Source organism: Chiloscyllium punctatum, chromosome 22 (genome assembly GCF_047496795.1).
Source record: "Chiloscyllium punctatum isolate Juve2018m chromosome 22, sChiPun1.3, whole genome shotgun sequence".
NCBI classification, from domain to species: Eukaryota; Metazoa; Chordata; class Chondrichthyes; order Orectolobiformes; family Hemiscylliidae; genus Chiloscyllium; species Chiloscyllium punctatum.
The window spans coordinates 30,247,063-30,261,491 of record NC_092760.1 but is presented as its reverse complement, the minus strand read 5'-3'; the positions used below and the strand labels follow the sequence as shown (position 1 = coordinate 30,261,491).

General features: G+C 43.1%; 1 protein-coding gene across 10 annotated transcripts in view; it reads right to left on the bottom strand.

Moving 5' to 3' along the window:
- dgkza (diacylglycerol kinase, zeta a) overlaps positions 1-14,429 on the bottom strand; it is a 790,120-nt gene that overhangs the window by 320,437 nt on the left and 455,254 nt on the right. For all 10 annotated transcript variants that reach the window (XM_072591939.1, XM_072591942.1, XM_072591938.1 and 7 more), the window contains one exon: positions 7,694-7,789. In XM_072591939.1, the coding sequence (XP_072448040.1) occupies positions 7,694-7,789 (96 nt within the window). The remainder of the gene's footprint in view (positions 1-7,693; positions 7,790-14,429) is intronic.

The window sequence follows — 14,429 nt, the reverse complement described above, 5'->3', positions numbered from 1 at the left end:
TTCTTAAACCTCCCAAACCCACAACCACTCCCAGCTTGGAGTTCAAGGGCAGCAGGAACACCACCACCTTCAGGTTCTGTTCCTACGTTTTAAATCAAAGCTGTTACAAAGCTTTCATTCCTTACTTTTTCATTCCTACATTCCTTACAATTCCTCTATTCAATATGTCATTGGCATTGTATTTGTACTCTTCCTTCCAAAGAATTACTTACTGAAATCTGAGCTCTCCCTGTTCACCACATCCTATTCAACCTCATTCCACTCAGTGTATGCTTTCTAGAGATTCAGCACAAACATACGCTCTGCTGTTTACTGAATGACCATGTTGCTGCCTGCCCTTTATGCGACCTATCCTTCCCTGAAATGTTTTGACACTTCCAAATATTGACCGTATTTTCCAAGTACTCAAGTCCTCGGGGCAGAAGTGATATCCTTGTTACAAAATCACTCCGTTGTCTGGCGTCTCTAACTCTCTAATCTCTCCTGCTACACACTTCTCCCAAATCTCTGCGATCTCTCCAAAGTAACTTTTTTTTTTCTTCTTTATTACAGTTTTAACTACACCATCAGCTGGGTAGGCTCAAAACTCCGGACTTCCTTCTCTAAAACCCTGCACCATCTTTTAACAAGCACAAGTAATAGTAACTCTCCTATGGAGTGATTCAAAAAAAGTTTTCTAAATGGTAGTTTGGAGTTTCTTTCCTTGGATTCGTTCTGATTCTTTTAGAGTCATAGAGATGTACAGCACAGAAAGAGACCCTTCGATCCAACTCATCGACGCCAACGATATCCTAACCTAATCTATTCCCATTTGCCAGCACTTGGCCCATATCCCTCTAAACCATTCCTGTTCATATACCCACCCAGATGCTTTTTAAATGTTCTAACTGTACCAGCCTTCACCACTTTCTTTGGCAGCTCATTCCATACACGCACCACTCTCTGTGTGAAAAAGTTGCCCCTTAGGTTCCTTTTAAATCTTTCCCCCCTCACCCTAAACCTATGCCCTCTAATTCTCAACTCCTCCACCCCAGGGAAAAGACCTTGTCTATTTACCCTATCTATCTGTGCTTCTCATGATTTTATAAACCTCTATAAGGTCACCCCTCAGCCTCCGACACTCCAGGGAAAACAGCCCCAGCCTGTTCAGCCTCTCCCTATAGCTCAAACCCTCCAACCCTGGCAACATTCTTGTAAATTTTTTCTGAACCCTTTTCATATTTCGCAACATTTTTCTTGTAGGAGGGAGACCAGAATTGCACACAGTATTCCAAAAGTGGCAAAACAAATGTCCTGTACAGCCGCATCATGACCAATGCTTTGACCAATAAAGGAAAGCATAAAAAACCTTCTTCACTATCCTATCTACCTGCGACTCTACTTTAAGGAGCTATGAACCTCAGTCCAAGGTCTCAGTTCAGCAATACTCCCCCAGACCTTACCATTAAGTGTATAAGTCCTGCCCTGATTTGCTTTTCCAAAATTCAGCACCTCACATTTATCTAAATTAAACTCCATCTGCCACTCCTCACCCCATTGGCCCTTTTAGTTTTTGCTACAGTTCTAGCTTGTCATGAGTGGCTGTAGGGCATCCTAAAAGGGAAAGAGTGACAAGACAGGGGTCGTGATACACATTAGTCCCAAACAGGTTGGTAGAATAAGGAATGAGTTGCTCAATGATATCTGTGAACTTGGCACCATGAGGTAACCACCATGCTGGAGTCACACTGACATCCACAAAAAAGCCTGTTGTTCCCAAACTACAGGATTCCCTCTCACTATTGCTCCTATTTCCATCCTCCTCCTTTCCTGTACAATCAGGCCAATCGTGTTACCTGAAGCCTGGCTCTGACTGCACTCCCTTGAGGAGCCAGCGCCCTCATCAACTTCCAAAATGGAAGTCCTGGGAAATGAAGTGGAGTGATTCCTGCGATGAAAGGGTTCTCTTTTGAAGAAAGCTTAAACAGGTTGAACCTTTACCAAGTGGAGTTTAGAAATGGGAGATGTGTCTATTTGACTCTATGACTCTAAGACTTTGGGGATCTATGCAATCGATTAAAAATCAGGATCTCAAAGATTGCAATCTATGGATTACCTCCCTACCTGGTGTCACAGGCTAACGAGTACAAGAAACATTATGGCAGATGAAAGCATAGCTCAAGAGTTAGTGCAGGAGGGAGGATTGCTGGATCACTGGGACTGTTTCAGGGAGTGGTGTACAAGTGGGATGGACTGCAACTGAACTAGAATGGAAGTGACATCATTGCGGGTGAGTTTGCTAGTGCTGTTTAAACTAGCTCGGTAGGGGAGGGGACACCATTAGTAGAAGGAACACAGCATACGACAGGAGAGCAATCAAGTCTGTGGGAGTTCAACAATGTTGACTTTTCAGGGTATAAGGCGAGGCTGAATGGCCTTTACTTTAATGTGAGGAGTATTTTCGCTAACTCAGTTGGCCGAATTAGCTGGTTTGTGATGGAGAGTGACGCCAACAGTGTGGGTTCAATTTCTGCACGGGCTGAGGTTACCATGAAGGACTCTCCTTCTCAACTTTCCCCCTTGTCTGAGGCATGTTGATCCTCAGGTTAAACCACCAACCATCATCTCTCTCTAGTGAGAGAGCAGCACAGCGGTCTGGTAAGACATTACCTTTACTTTGTTATATTTAAGACACAGGTTAAGGGCATGCATTGGCATGCGCAATTGAAATGTTAATGCCATCATAGAGATGTGGCTGAAGGAGGGGCAGGACTGGCAAGCCCAACATTCTGGGTATAGGGTCTTCAGAGCTGAAAATGTGTTGCTGGAAAAGTGCAGCAGGTCAGGCAGCATCCAAGGAGCAGGAGAATCGATGTTTCGGGCATGAGCCCTTCTTCAGGAAAGGACTCATGCCCGAAACGTCGATTCTCCTGCTCCTTGGATGCTGCCTGACCTGCTGCGCTTTTCCAGCAGCACATTTTCAGCTCTGATCTCCAGCATCTGCAGTCCTCACTTTCTCCTATAGGTTCTTCAGGCAAGGCAGGGGAGAGTGTAAAGTAAGAGGGGGTGCCACATTAAAAGGAGAAGTGATATAGAGTCATAGAGATGTACAGCACAGAAACAGACCCTTCGGTCCAACTCGGCTATGCTGAGCAGAAATCCGAAACTAATTTAGTCAGCAGTTGTAAATCTTTTCTGAAAGCTTTCAAGTTTCACAACATCCCTCCGATAGGAAGGAGACCAGAAAAGCGCACAATATTCCAAAAGTGGCCTAACCAACGCTCTGTACAGCCACAATATGACCTCCCAACTCCTGTACTCAATGCTGTGACCAATAAAGGAAAGCATACCAAACGCTGCCTTCACTATCCTATCTACCTGCGACTCCATTTTCAAGGAACAATGAACCTGCACTCCAAGGTCTCTTTTGTTCAGAAAAATTCCCAGGACCTTATCATTACGTCCAGCTAAGATTTGCTTTTCCAAAATGCAGCACGTCATATTTGTCTAAATTAAGCTCCATCTGCCACTCCTCAGTCCATTGGCCCATTCGATCAATATCCTGTTGTACTCTGAGGTAACCTTCTTCACTGTCCACTACACCTCCAATTTTGGTATCATCTGCAAACTTACTAATTACACCTCTTATGCTCAAATCCAAAGCATTATTATAAATGATGAAAAACAGTGGAATCGGTACCGATCCTTGTGGTACACCACTGGTCACAGGTCTCCAGCCAGAAAGGCAACCCTCCACCACCACCCTCTGTCTTCTATCTTTGAGCCAGTTCAGTACCCAAACAGGTAGTTCTCCCTTCACTCCATGAAGTCTAATCTTGCGAACTAGTCTATCATGAGAAAGGATCTTCAAATGAAGGGTAAAACTTAGAAGTAAAAAGCAGACAGTCGGGGCAGCACGGTGGCTCAGTGGTTAGCACTGCTGCCTCACAGCACCAGGGTCCCAGGTTCGATTCCAGCCTTGGGTGATGGTCTGGGTGGAGTTTGCACAATCTCCCAGAGTCTGTCTGGGTTTCCTCTGGGTGCTCTGGTTTCCTCCCACAGTCTAAAGATGTGCAGCTCAGGTGAATTGGCCAAGTTAAATTGCCCATGGTGCTTGGTGCATTAGTCAGGGGGAAATGGGTCTGGGTGGGTTACTCTTCAGAGGGTCGGTGTGGACTGGTTGGGCTGACGGGCCTGTTTCCACACTAGGGAATTAGGGAATCTAATCTAAAACAAAATTGCTGGAAATGTATAATAGGCCTGCAAACAATTGTCAGTCTGATAGAAGAGCAGCTATGTAGACAATTCACTGAAATGTGTAAAAATAACAATAGGGTGATTATTTTAAGGAACTTTCGCTTCCCCAATATTATTTGGGATAGTGACTGTACAAGTGATTTAAAGGGAGGCAGATTTCTTGAAATGTACTCACAAGAACTTTTTGTGTCATCATGTAGATGATCGTACAAGGGATAGTGCACTGCTGGACCGGATTCTGGTAGATAAAACCGTGCAAGTTTTCAAGGTGGCAGTGAAAGAACATTTTAGTGATACTGATCATGACACCGTACGATTCAAGTTTGTTATGGAAAAGGAAAGAGATGGCCTTCAACCAAGGGGGTTGGGATTGAGCAAAGACAGCTTTTATTCAAAGAGGCAGGATCTGGCTGAAGTAGACTGGGAAAAGCTACTCATGAGAATATCTAAGCAGAACAGTGGGGGGGAGGAGGTAGCTGTTCAGAAGGGAAAGGGTGAAGTACAGGCCCAACATGTTCACTTTAAGGTAAAACATGGGCACAACAGCGCAGAGAACTCTGAACGGCTAAGAATATACAGGACTAGATAAAAAAAAAGGGGCAATAAAAAGAGGCTTTTAGGAGGTACTAAGGGAGTAAATCAATGGAGCTGTAGTGGAGTACAGAACATAAAGAGAAGATCTTAAAGATCTTAGAAGAGCAAAGAAGGGGCATTAAAAATATTCCTGGCTAATCCACCTAGCTTGCACGCCCCGAGACACTATGCGCAATTTAGAATGGCCAATCCATCTAATCTGCACATCTCTGGACCGCGGGAGGAAACCTATGCAGACACCAAGGGAATGTGCAAATTGCATACACACAGTTGTCCAAGGTTGGATTCGAACCAGGATCCCTGACAGTGTGAGGCAGCGGTGCTAACCACTGAGCCACTGTGCTCCCCAATAAGGGGCACAACTAGAGTGCATCAGAAACAGCCGCTCCCTTTAGTTGAAGAATCAATAACAAGGGTCTCAATTTTAGAGTGAAAGTAGGAGGTTTGGAGGAGATTTAAGAAAAAGCTTTTATTTTCACCCAGAGAATAGTAGGAATTTGGGAAGGCAGTTGAGGTGGGAAACCTTATAACTTTTACCACGTACTTGAATGAACACTTGAAACGTCATTACTATGGACATGGTGTGGGAAAGTAAGATTAGTCTAAATAGGTTGTCACAGACACAATGGGCCGAAGAGCCTCTTCTATGCTGCATGACTCTTCTAATTAAATCAGGGTATGGTCTTTCTCTTGTTGGATTACACTCATGCTGATCTAGAGGCAGCCCCAAGAAAATACATTTGGACTCTGACATTATTTGACTTGATCTAACCTGCCTTGTGATAGCTATAATCATTCACTATTATTGCCTTATTATTTTTGCATATTGCCTTGAATTGTTTACAGATGGCAGTCTGTTGCACCTGTTACATGATAGCCAGCCAGATTCAATGAGAATTGTACCATTTTGCTTTCTACTTCTCTATTCTATCGATACAGAACCCAAACAGAACATCCTTACATTCCTACCTGTGCCACCACTCCATGGTGAGTACTGCATCGTATTGTTCCATGGTTCTAACACCCCATTTTGATCATTTTGTGAACTCACAAAACTCAGCAGCAGATCCTGCTTCATCTTAAAGCTTACCTTGCTCCTTAATTTGTCATTGTATATTCTGCTTCCTTGTCCCTCTCACTATCTTTTGCTGTTTAGACATTTTTCTCCATTATTCTTACAGATCACTTTGTTACTTCCATTCAAACACTTATTAATCCTCATTGCATCAATAGATTGTGTTAAATATAATCTTTCCTAAGCACCTATGCCACGTTCATTTAAACCTTCCCTTATCTCTTTACTATCTACCACAGGTGCCACCTCACTTCAGGTGAAGATTATTCCCCCTCATGATATCTGTCTCATGTTCCAAATCCACTCCAATACCCAAATGTGTGAATCTTCCCCTCCTGCGCTAGCTTGATAGCTACACTTTAGACCATTATTCTCGCCTTCTAAGGTGCATGGTATAGGAGATAACCAGGAGACATATTCAGTCTAAGAGAATCAATCAGCACAGATGGAAGTCTGCAGTCCTGACTCACTTGAAGGCCCATCAATGAATTCCATCTGCCTGCGCTCTCTCTGCCTCTCTGTCTGTGTCTCTATTGCCCCTGAATATCTTCCTTTTCCAAGTAGATTCAATTCCCTTCGGAAAGTCACCGAGTCTGATTTCAGGCAATGCATTCCTCGGTGCAAAAATAATTCTCTTTGTTTTCCTCCTTTTTATTCTTAACGACTTTATGAACTCCGCCTGCTAGCACAAACATTTCACCCATCTACTCTTGTCAAAACTTCAGTTTTCATCGTGTTAAAAGAAAATAATTGGTTCAGGGCTGCAAATAAAATATCTCACTGGGATAATCAACCAGCAGCAAAATTCAACACCGCCAAGCAATTGCAGCCATCCAAGATGGCCACCAGAGGTCAGTATTAAACCAAGTTAAGTGCAGATTGCCTGTTTTACGAGCACAAGTGTCATTTCAAGTACATTTTATCATTACGATTTTGCTGTTCCCACTGATGGGTGTGTGTTTGTGTCTGCAAGTTGACAATTCCCAGCTTAACTAGAGATTTACTTGTGTATATTAAGACATATCTGAATGGGGAAGCATCAGCTGGCTTTAAAAGTAACGATTGAAAAGTAAGAGTGTCAGAAGTTAAAAGCCTGCCAATTGTATGAGTTAAGTGGAAAATACGAGAGGTAAGGAGTTCCACATCTGGACATCCTGGGAAAGAACGGGTTAGCACAGAGGATTGTGCAGCCAATCCTGATTTTGACACAGCGAAGGAGGGGAGAACAGGAAAGGTTTGTGGATAGGTGTAATTACAGTTCTGGAGGAACAAGAGTGAAAAAGTCAATAACATTGATGAAAGACAGAGAGAAGGAGAGCTTGTGACAGAGAAAGAGTAAGAGAAAAAGAAAGGGGATATGGATTGCTCTCAGATTACTATGACAATAAAGTTTTCATTAAGAATTGACCTTCTAAAGACAACTGTAGAAGGAGTGAATTGCAAACTTCCTGCTCACTATAACCAGCCCCACAGTTACTTATACAGTAGTTATGTATAGCATTACAGGTGGGTATGCTAGCTCAGTGGTCAGCACTGTTGCCTCACAGCGAGTCTGGGTGGGATGTTCTTCGGAGGGTCGGTGAGGACTCGATGGGCCGAATGGCCTACTTTCACACTGTATGGATTCTATAGGGAGCAGTTAATGGTCACCATACTGAACAACACTGTCCTCGCCATCTGTAGCTAAAGGGCCTTTCACGTGTTTGTGTGTGCATCACTTCAGTAAAATATAGCAAAGGGTTAAAGAGTGGTCTAACCCTCACATTATAAACAGCTGTCAGTACTCACCAGCAATTTTGCCACACAATTTTGCTCCCCTGCGTAACAGAAATCTCCAGAAACATTGGTCTCAAACCAGATGTGCTCCCCGTACTGTGCATTCTCCTAAGAAACACAACACAGGAAATTAGATTAGTTCAAAGGCAAGTAGCTCCGCATACTGTAACTTGGTGCAGACAACACTGGGGAAGGTGGTGTAGGAAAGTCTGTTTCGGGGTTGTTCGAGTTCAGGAAGAGAAGGGTCTGCCACAGCTGACCTTTTTACCTAATATGGTGATGAAACGTCTAAACATGAACCTTTCAGCTCAGCGAGCAAATCTACATCCAGAATGTCTAAAGCCCTGTCTGATCCTTGCCTTCTCAACTTTAAGTAAGCTTCCTTCTTCCTCTTGACTCGATGTTCCACATCCCTTGTCACCCATAGTTCTTTCAACCTACTATCCCTTCCTTGCCTCAGTAGGACAAACCTGTCCGGCACCATCAGTGCTCCCTAAACAACCTCCACATTTCTGTTGTGCATTTCCCTGAGAACATCTGTTCCCAACTTAGGCACCCTGGCATTGTAAGCCCCTGCCCTCACCATTGAATACTTTCCCATACCGTCTGCTCCTATCCCTCTCCATGAGTATAGTAAAGGTCAGGGAGTTGTGATCACTATCGCCAAAATGCTTTCCCACCGAGAGAGATCTGACACCTGACCTAGTTTGTTGCCAAGCACCAAATCCAGTATGGCCTCCCCTCTAGTCGGTCTATCTACATTTTGCATTAGAAACTCTTCTTGGACACACCTGACAAATACTGCTTCAGCCAAACTATTTGAACCAAGGAGGTTCCAATCAATATTAGGGAAATTAAAGTCACCCATGACAACAACCCTGTTATTTCTGCACTTTTCCAAAATTTGCCTTCCAATCCCTGACTCTGTTGCTATTGGGGGTGGGGGCATGTAGAAACCTGCCAATAAAGTGACTGCTCCTTCCCTGTTTCTGACTTCCACCCATACTGACTCTGTAGACAAACCCTCCTCGACAATCTCCCTTTCTGCAGCTGTGATACTACCCCTGATTAGCAATGCCAATCCTCCACCACTTTAATCTTCCCCTCTGTTCCTTTTGAAACACTTAAACCCTGGAACATCCAACAACCATTCCTGCTCCTGAGATATGCAAGTCTCCATAATGGCTACAACATCATAGCTCCAAGTACTGATCCATGCTCTAAGTTCATCAGCCTTTTTCCTGATACTTCTTGCATTAAAATAGACAATATACCGACCACTGCAACGGACAGCTGGAACTGACAACCGGAAGCGGCAGATTCAAACCACTATAAATGCCGGAGGAAACATCACAGAAGCGCTTCACAGGAGGCTCCCAAGCACTGAGGATGTCACCTAGGCAGGAGATGAAACGTCTGCAACACAAATTCCCAGCTCGGCAAACAGAACCACAACAACGAGCACCCAAGCTACAAATCTTCTCACAAACATTAAAATAGACACACCAACCCATCACACTGACTGCACCTTTGCTATATCAAGTGCCTATCCCTCCTTGTAGACTCTCTGCATGTTGTGTCTGGCTGTTCACTACCTACTCCATCGTCTGATCCATAGCTCAGGTTCCCAACCCCTGCCAATCTAGTTTAAACCCTCCTGAAGAACCTCAGCAAACCTCCCATCCAGGATATTGGTGCCCCTCCAGTTCACGTGCAACCTGTCCTCTTGTACAGGTCCCACCTTCCCCAGAAGGTATACCCACATATCTGAAGCCGTCCCATCTAAACCAGCTCCTCAGCCACATGTTCATCTGCACTCGCTCTCTGTTCCTAGCCTCACTAGCATGTGGCACCGGTAGCAATCCTGAGATTACTACTCTACTTATTCTGCCTTCTAGCTTCCAACCTAACTCCCCATGTTCTCTTTTCAGGTCCTCCTTCCTCTCCCTACCTATGTCATTGATACTGATGTATACCAGGACTTCTGGCTGCTCTCCCTCCCCCTTAAGAATCCTGGAGAGTTGATCTAAGATCTCCCTGTCCATGGCACCCAAGTGGCAACACACCATCTCGCTCGTGACCACAGAACCTCCTGTCTGTTCCCCTCACGGTGAATCACCTATCACTATCGCTCTTCTATTGTCCCCCTTCCCTTCTGAGCCCTAGAACCAGGCTCAATGCCAGAAATCTAGCCGTTGAGGCTTTCCCTGGTAGGTTCCCCCATCAACAGTATCCAAAACGGTATACTTATTATTGAGGGGAACGGACACCGGGTGTCCCTGCGCTTTCTACCTGTTCCCTTTCCCTCTCCTGACAGTCACCCAGCTATCTTTGTTCTGTAACTTAGGTGTGACTACTTCACTATCACTCCCTCAGCCTCCCGAATGATCTGAAGTTCATCCAGCTCCAGCTCTTGAACACGGTCTGTGAGGAGCTGGAGTTGGGTGCACTTCTCACAGGTAAAGTCAGCATGGACACTAGTGGTGACCCTTCTCTCCCACATCCTGCAAGAGGAGCATGCAACTGCCCTAGCCTCCATTCCCTCTGCTCAAAATTACCAAGAGATTGATTTACCTGAAACTTTCTACCCCACAAGATATGAAGGGCTTTGATGTGACACTTTGACAAATGGTGCATAGGAACTGAACTCTCAAACATCTCTTTGTGCCTTCCTGGTTTTCTAGCTCTTCACCAATTAGAAAGTGTCTCATTTTTGTCCTTTTTAAGTCTATTGTGAATAATCGCACATTTGACTATTTTGAATTTCATTCTTTCCCATTCATTTAATCAGTCAAAACACCTTTGCAATATTATGCTCCCAGCTACATAGCTAAGAATTCAGCAATTTGGAAATAAGGTTTTCTATTCCATCATCCACATCATTAACAAATGTGATAAATAATTTAGGCTCCAACACAGATCTTTGCAGGATGCCATTAGTCACATCCTGCTAATTACAGTATCTGCTTATTAGCAATGCTCTCTGTTCCCTGACACTTACTCTGCGTCTTACCCAGTTTAATGATTTGGGTTAAATTCTATGAAGCTGAACTTTAGCTCACTGTCCCTTGAGGGACTTTATAAAATCGTTCTACAAGTCCTTAAAAATAAGATTCAAGGTTCTCCAAAGGTCTTGCGGCCCAGTATTTCTGTCTCTGGGTCATAAGTTCCAGGCTCAGGTCCCAGTCCAGGACTTGGTGGCGGTAACCCAGCCTTGTGGCTGAGTATTGACCTATAAATCAGGACAGAACCACATCATAAACATGGCCCAGAACAGAGGTTTATGCTCACCAACCTCCTCTCAAGGCCTTGGACCTGAAAAGGAAAATTCTCCAGTCTACTATTTTAGTCACCTCTTCAAAATGACTCACTTGGTTTGTCCTTTACAAGTCTGTGCTGAGTTACTCAGATCAGCAGGAAATTCCTTTTAAGGTGGTAAGTCAGTCTACCTTTAATTGTAAACTTGAGTAATTGCCCAACATTGATGCTAAATTGATGGGGTCGTGATTCCTTGATCTCACTATATCACTGCGCCAAAGGAGTGTGATGATTTGATCAAATCTCCAACTTAAAAATGGGTTTGCAAAGCAAGAGCTGTTGTAGTTTATAGTTTGGACATGAGCGATTTTCTCACCTACTTCTTTTAAGACACAGCAGGAAGCCATCTGGACCAGGGTATTTGTCATCTTATAGGTTCACTTATTTCTTTGCCCCTGCTATTCTGCTGATGTTAATTTTCATAAGTCCCCAAGCCTGATTTGATCTTAGTTTCACTGGAATGTCTGACAGGCTGACCTCTTCCTCTATTATAAATGTAGACACAAAGTTAGATGACAGAGTGGTAATGGCGCTGCATAAGGAATCTGGAGACACAGGATAAAGGTCCGGAGACAGGAGTTCAAATCCCACCACAGAGAATGGTCGAACTTAAACTCAATTAATAAATTAAAAACTAGTCTGATGTTGACATGAAGCTATTGTCACTTGTTGGTAAAAGCCATCTGGTTCACTCATGTCATTTCTAAGGATGGAAATATGCTACCATTATCTGTTCTGACCTACTTGCGACTCCAGAACCATAACAATGTGGTTGATGTGCACTGCTAAGAGTGAACACAGCATAGCCCTTGTAGAAACCAAGTCCCAACTTCACATTCAGGATATCTTCCATCATGATGAGTGACAACACCACTGTGCTAAAAGAGATAGATTTCAAACAGATCTGGAAATGCATCCACGCGGAGCTATAGGACATCAACAGCAGGTGAACAATGCCACTACCAGGTCTACGACCACCTTCCCTATTCTCCCTGTAGAGATTAACATGAGTATTGCCTTCTTTATTCTTTTGTGAGATGTGGGTGCAGTTTGAATGAATAACGATTGACGTCCATCCCAAATGCCTCTTCATCTGATTGGCTTGCTAGCCTACTTCAGAGGTCAGTTAACAGTCAACCACATTGTCGTGGGTCTGGAGTCACATGTAAGTTAGACCTGCTCATGATAGCATTGAGGAGACAGGTGGTGAATAATTCTCCTCAGAATTCCTAGCCCCCGACCTATTCTTGTACCGACTGTATTTACAGCTGCTATAGTTCAGTTCCTTGACAGTTTTATGAGGGTTAGAGTTTTAACAATAGAATTCTATGTTGACAGACCACAGCTGTTCATCTCTAACTAGAATTATTTATTGCATAAAATCATAATTCACATTTGAGTAAAGACATTAGGTCCATGCTTTCTGTCAACCTGGGTCGAAAATGACAGGAAAATTGAGGAGTTAAGTGTACTTTTATAAAACTTTTAACCTTTGTGATGACTCTGGTATTAGCAGGGCTTGATTTCCAGCATGCTGTCCCAGTGAGGTGCAACAACATTGAATTAGACACAGAGAGAGTCAGAAAATTGGATTTTGCATTCACATTGATTACTCACTGAATATTTGCCCCCTTGAAACTTTGTAGTGAGCTGAGTAACAGTAACCATTTTAAGCCATAGGCTGAAACAGTACAATCTCCTGACCACAAAATTTAACGATTGCTTCGAGTGAAATCAGGAGGAACCAACTCATTTACATTTCTCATCACTATATCCAGAATGACTTCAAACAGCTCACACACTAAACTTGTGACCTTAACAGTAGGAATTAAAATGAAAAATGTGTTTATTCACTTCTGGTAATTTCTGACAAAACTGTAATGATTAACATGATTTAATTTCTGTGTGAAGTGATAATGTAGTGTTGCTGGAGATAGTGTGATGTTAGGCAAGTTGCAGAACTGTATCTTACTCAACAAAGATGTAATAAAGATATAAAAAGCTTTCAGTCCTACATGGACTGTTTCACACCTTCCTGATGTCCTGAAGTGTTATACATAAGACCACAAGACATAAGAGCGGAAGTAAGGCCATTCAGCCCATCGAGTCCACTCGGCCATTCAATCGTGGCTGATGGGCATTTCAACTCCACTTACCCGCATTCTCCCTGTAGCCCTTAATTCCTTGTGACATCAAGAATTTATCAATCTAAATTTACACAGGCAATGCAGTGCTTCTGGAACTGCAATCACTGTTGTAATGTAGGAAATGCAGTAGCCAATTTTCACATAGCAAGGCCTCACAAACAGACATACATGATGAGATAATCTGTTCTAAAGTTAATGATTGGAGAGGTAAAAATGGTCAAAACACAAGGAAAATTTAAATCGTCCTACAGATTAGTTTACATCCACATGTGATGGCTGACAGGGCCTTGTTTTAACATCCCACTTGAAGGACAGTGCCTCAGACATTATAGCACACCCTCAGTACTGCACAAGTGTGTCAGTCTGGATGCTGCGCTCAGCTCCCTGCTGCAAGTGTTGAAACGACAAGTTTGAGTCAGAGATGAAAATATGACCAATTGCATCAGGGCCTGTCTGCAAGAGTGGATACAATGCTGCATCACACATCAGTTACCACCCTCAATCCTCAGACTTGGTTCTAGATTCAACTTTGCTCCAGGGCATCATTAATAATGAAGGGAAGTGGTGGGCCAAGCATTCAGCTTCACTGTCCTGACATCAGTACCTGTCATAACAGGACCAATGAGACATAGACACATTTTTTTCATAATTCTACAGTGAGATCTTAGTCAAGAGACGCTGCCATTTGGCAGAAAGGGGAATACATTAAACACCAGGTACAATGAGTATAACATTATAAAAAGACTATTTTGCATTTTTTTTAAAAACACCCCTGCTGTCTTGAAAAAGGAAACTCTAACCTCATTTTGACACATCCCCCAGAACAGCAATATGACCTAGCTTTCTGCTGGCCTGTGATTAATAAAGATAAGTCTAAAAATAGACTCCAAGTGATAATAAAAACATATCTTCCTATTGAGGAAAATCAGTTCTAAATGATTTCCAGACAATCCAATGACATCTAGAGAACCATCAGCAAATCTGGGAAATTACAATTAATCCGGAACATAATTTCCTTCACCACCAGGCCAGACTTGTTTTCGCTACGTGGTTTAATTTAAAAGACTATTTATTCAAACAGAAATTATTAACTTGGCATTAGTATCCCAGAGCAACCGAGCTTCAGAGTAGTGGATATTTGAATTAGGAAACAATAATGAACAAGAGTTAACCTAACGAATACTTTCAAACAGTGAGACTATCTACAGTGAAGGAGAGTTAGATAAAATGCAATTATCTGTAGTGGGCAAGGTTTTGGGATAATAGGATTATTTAAGCGGGAG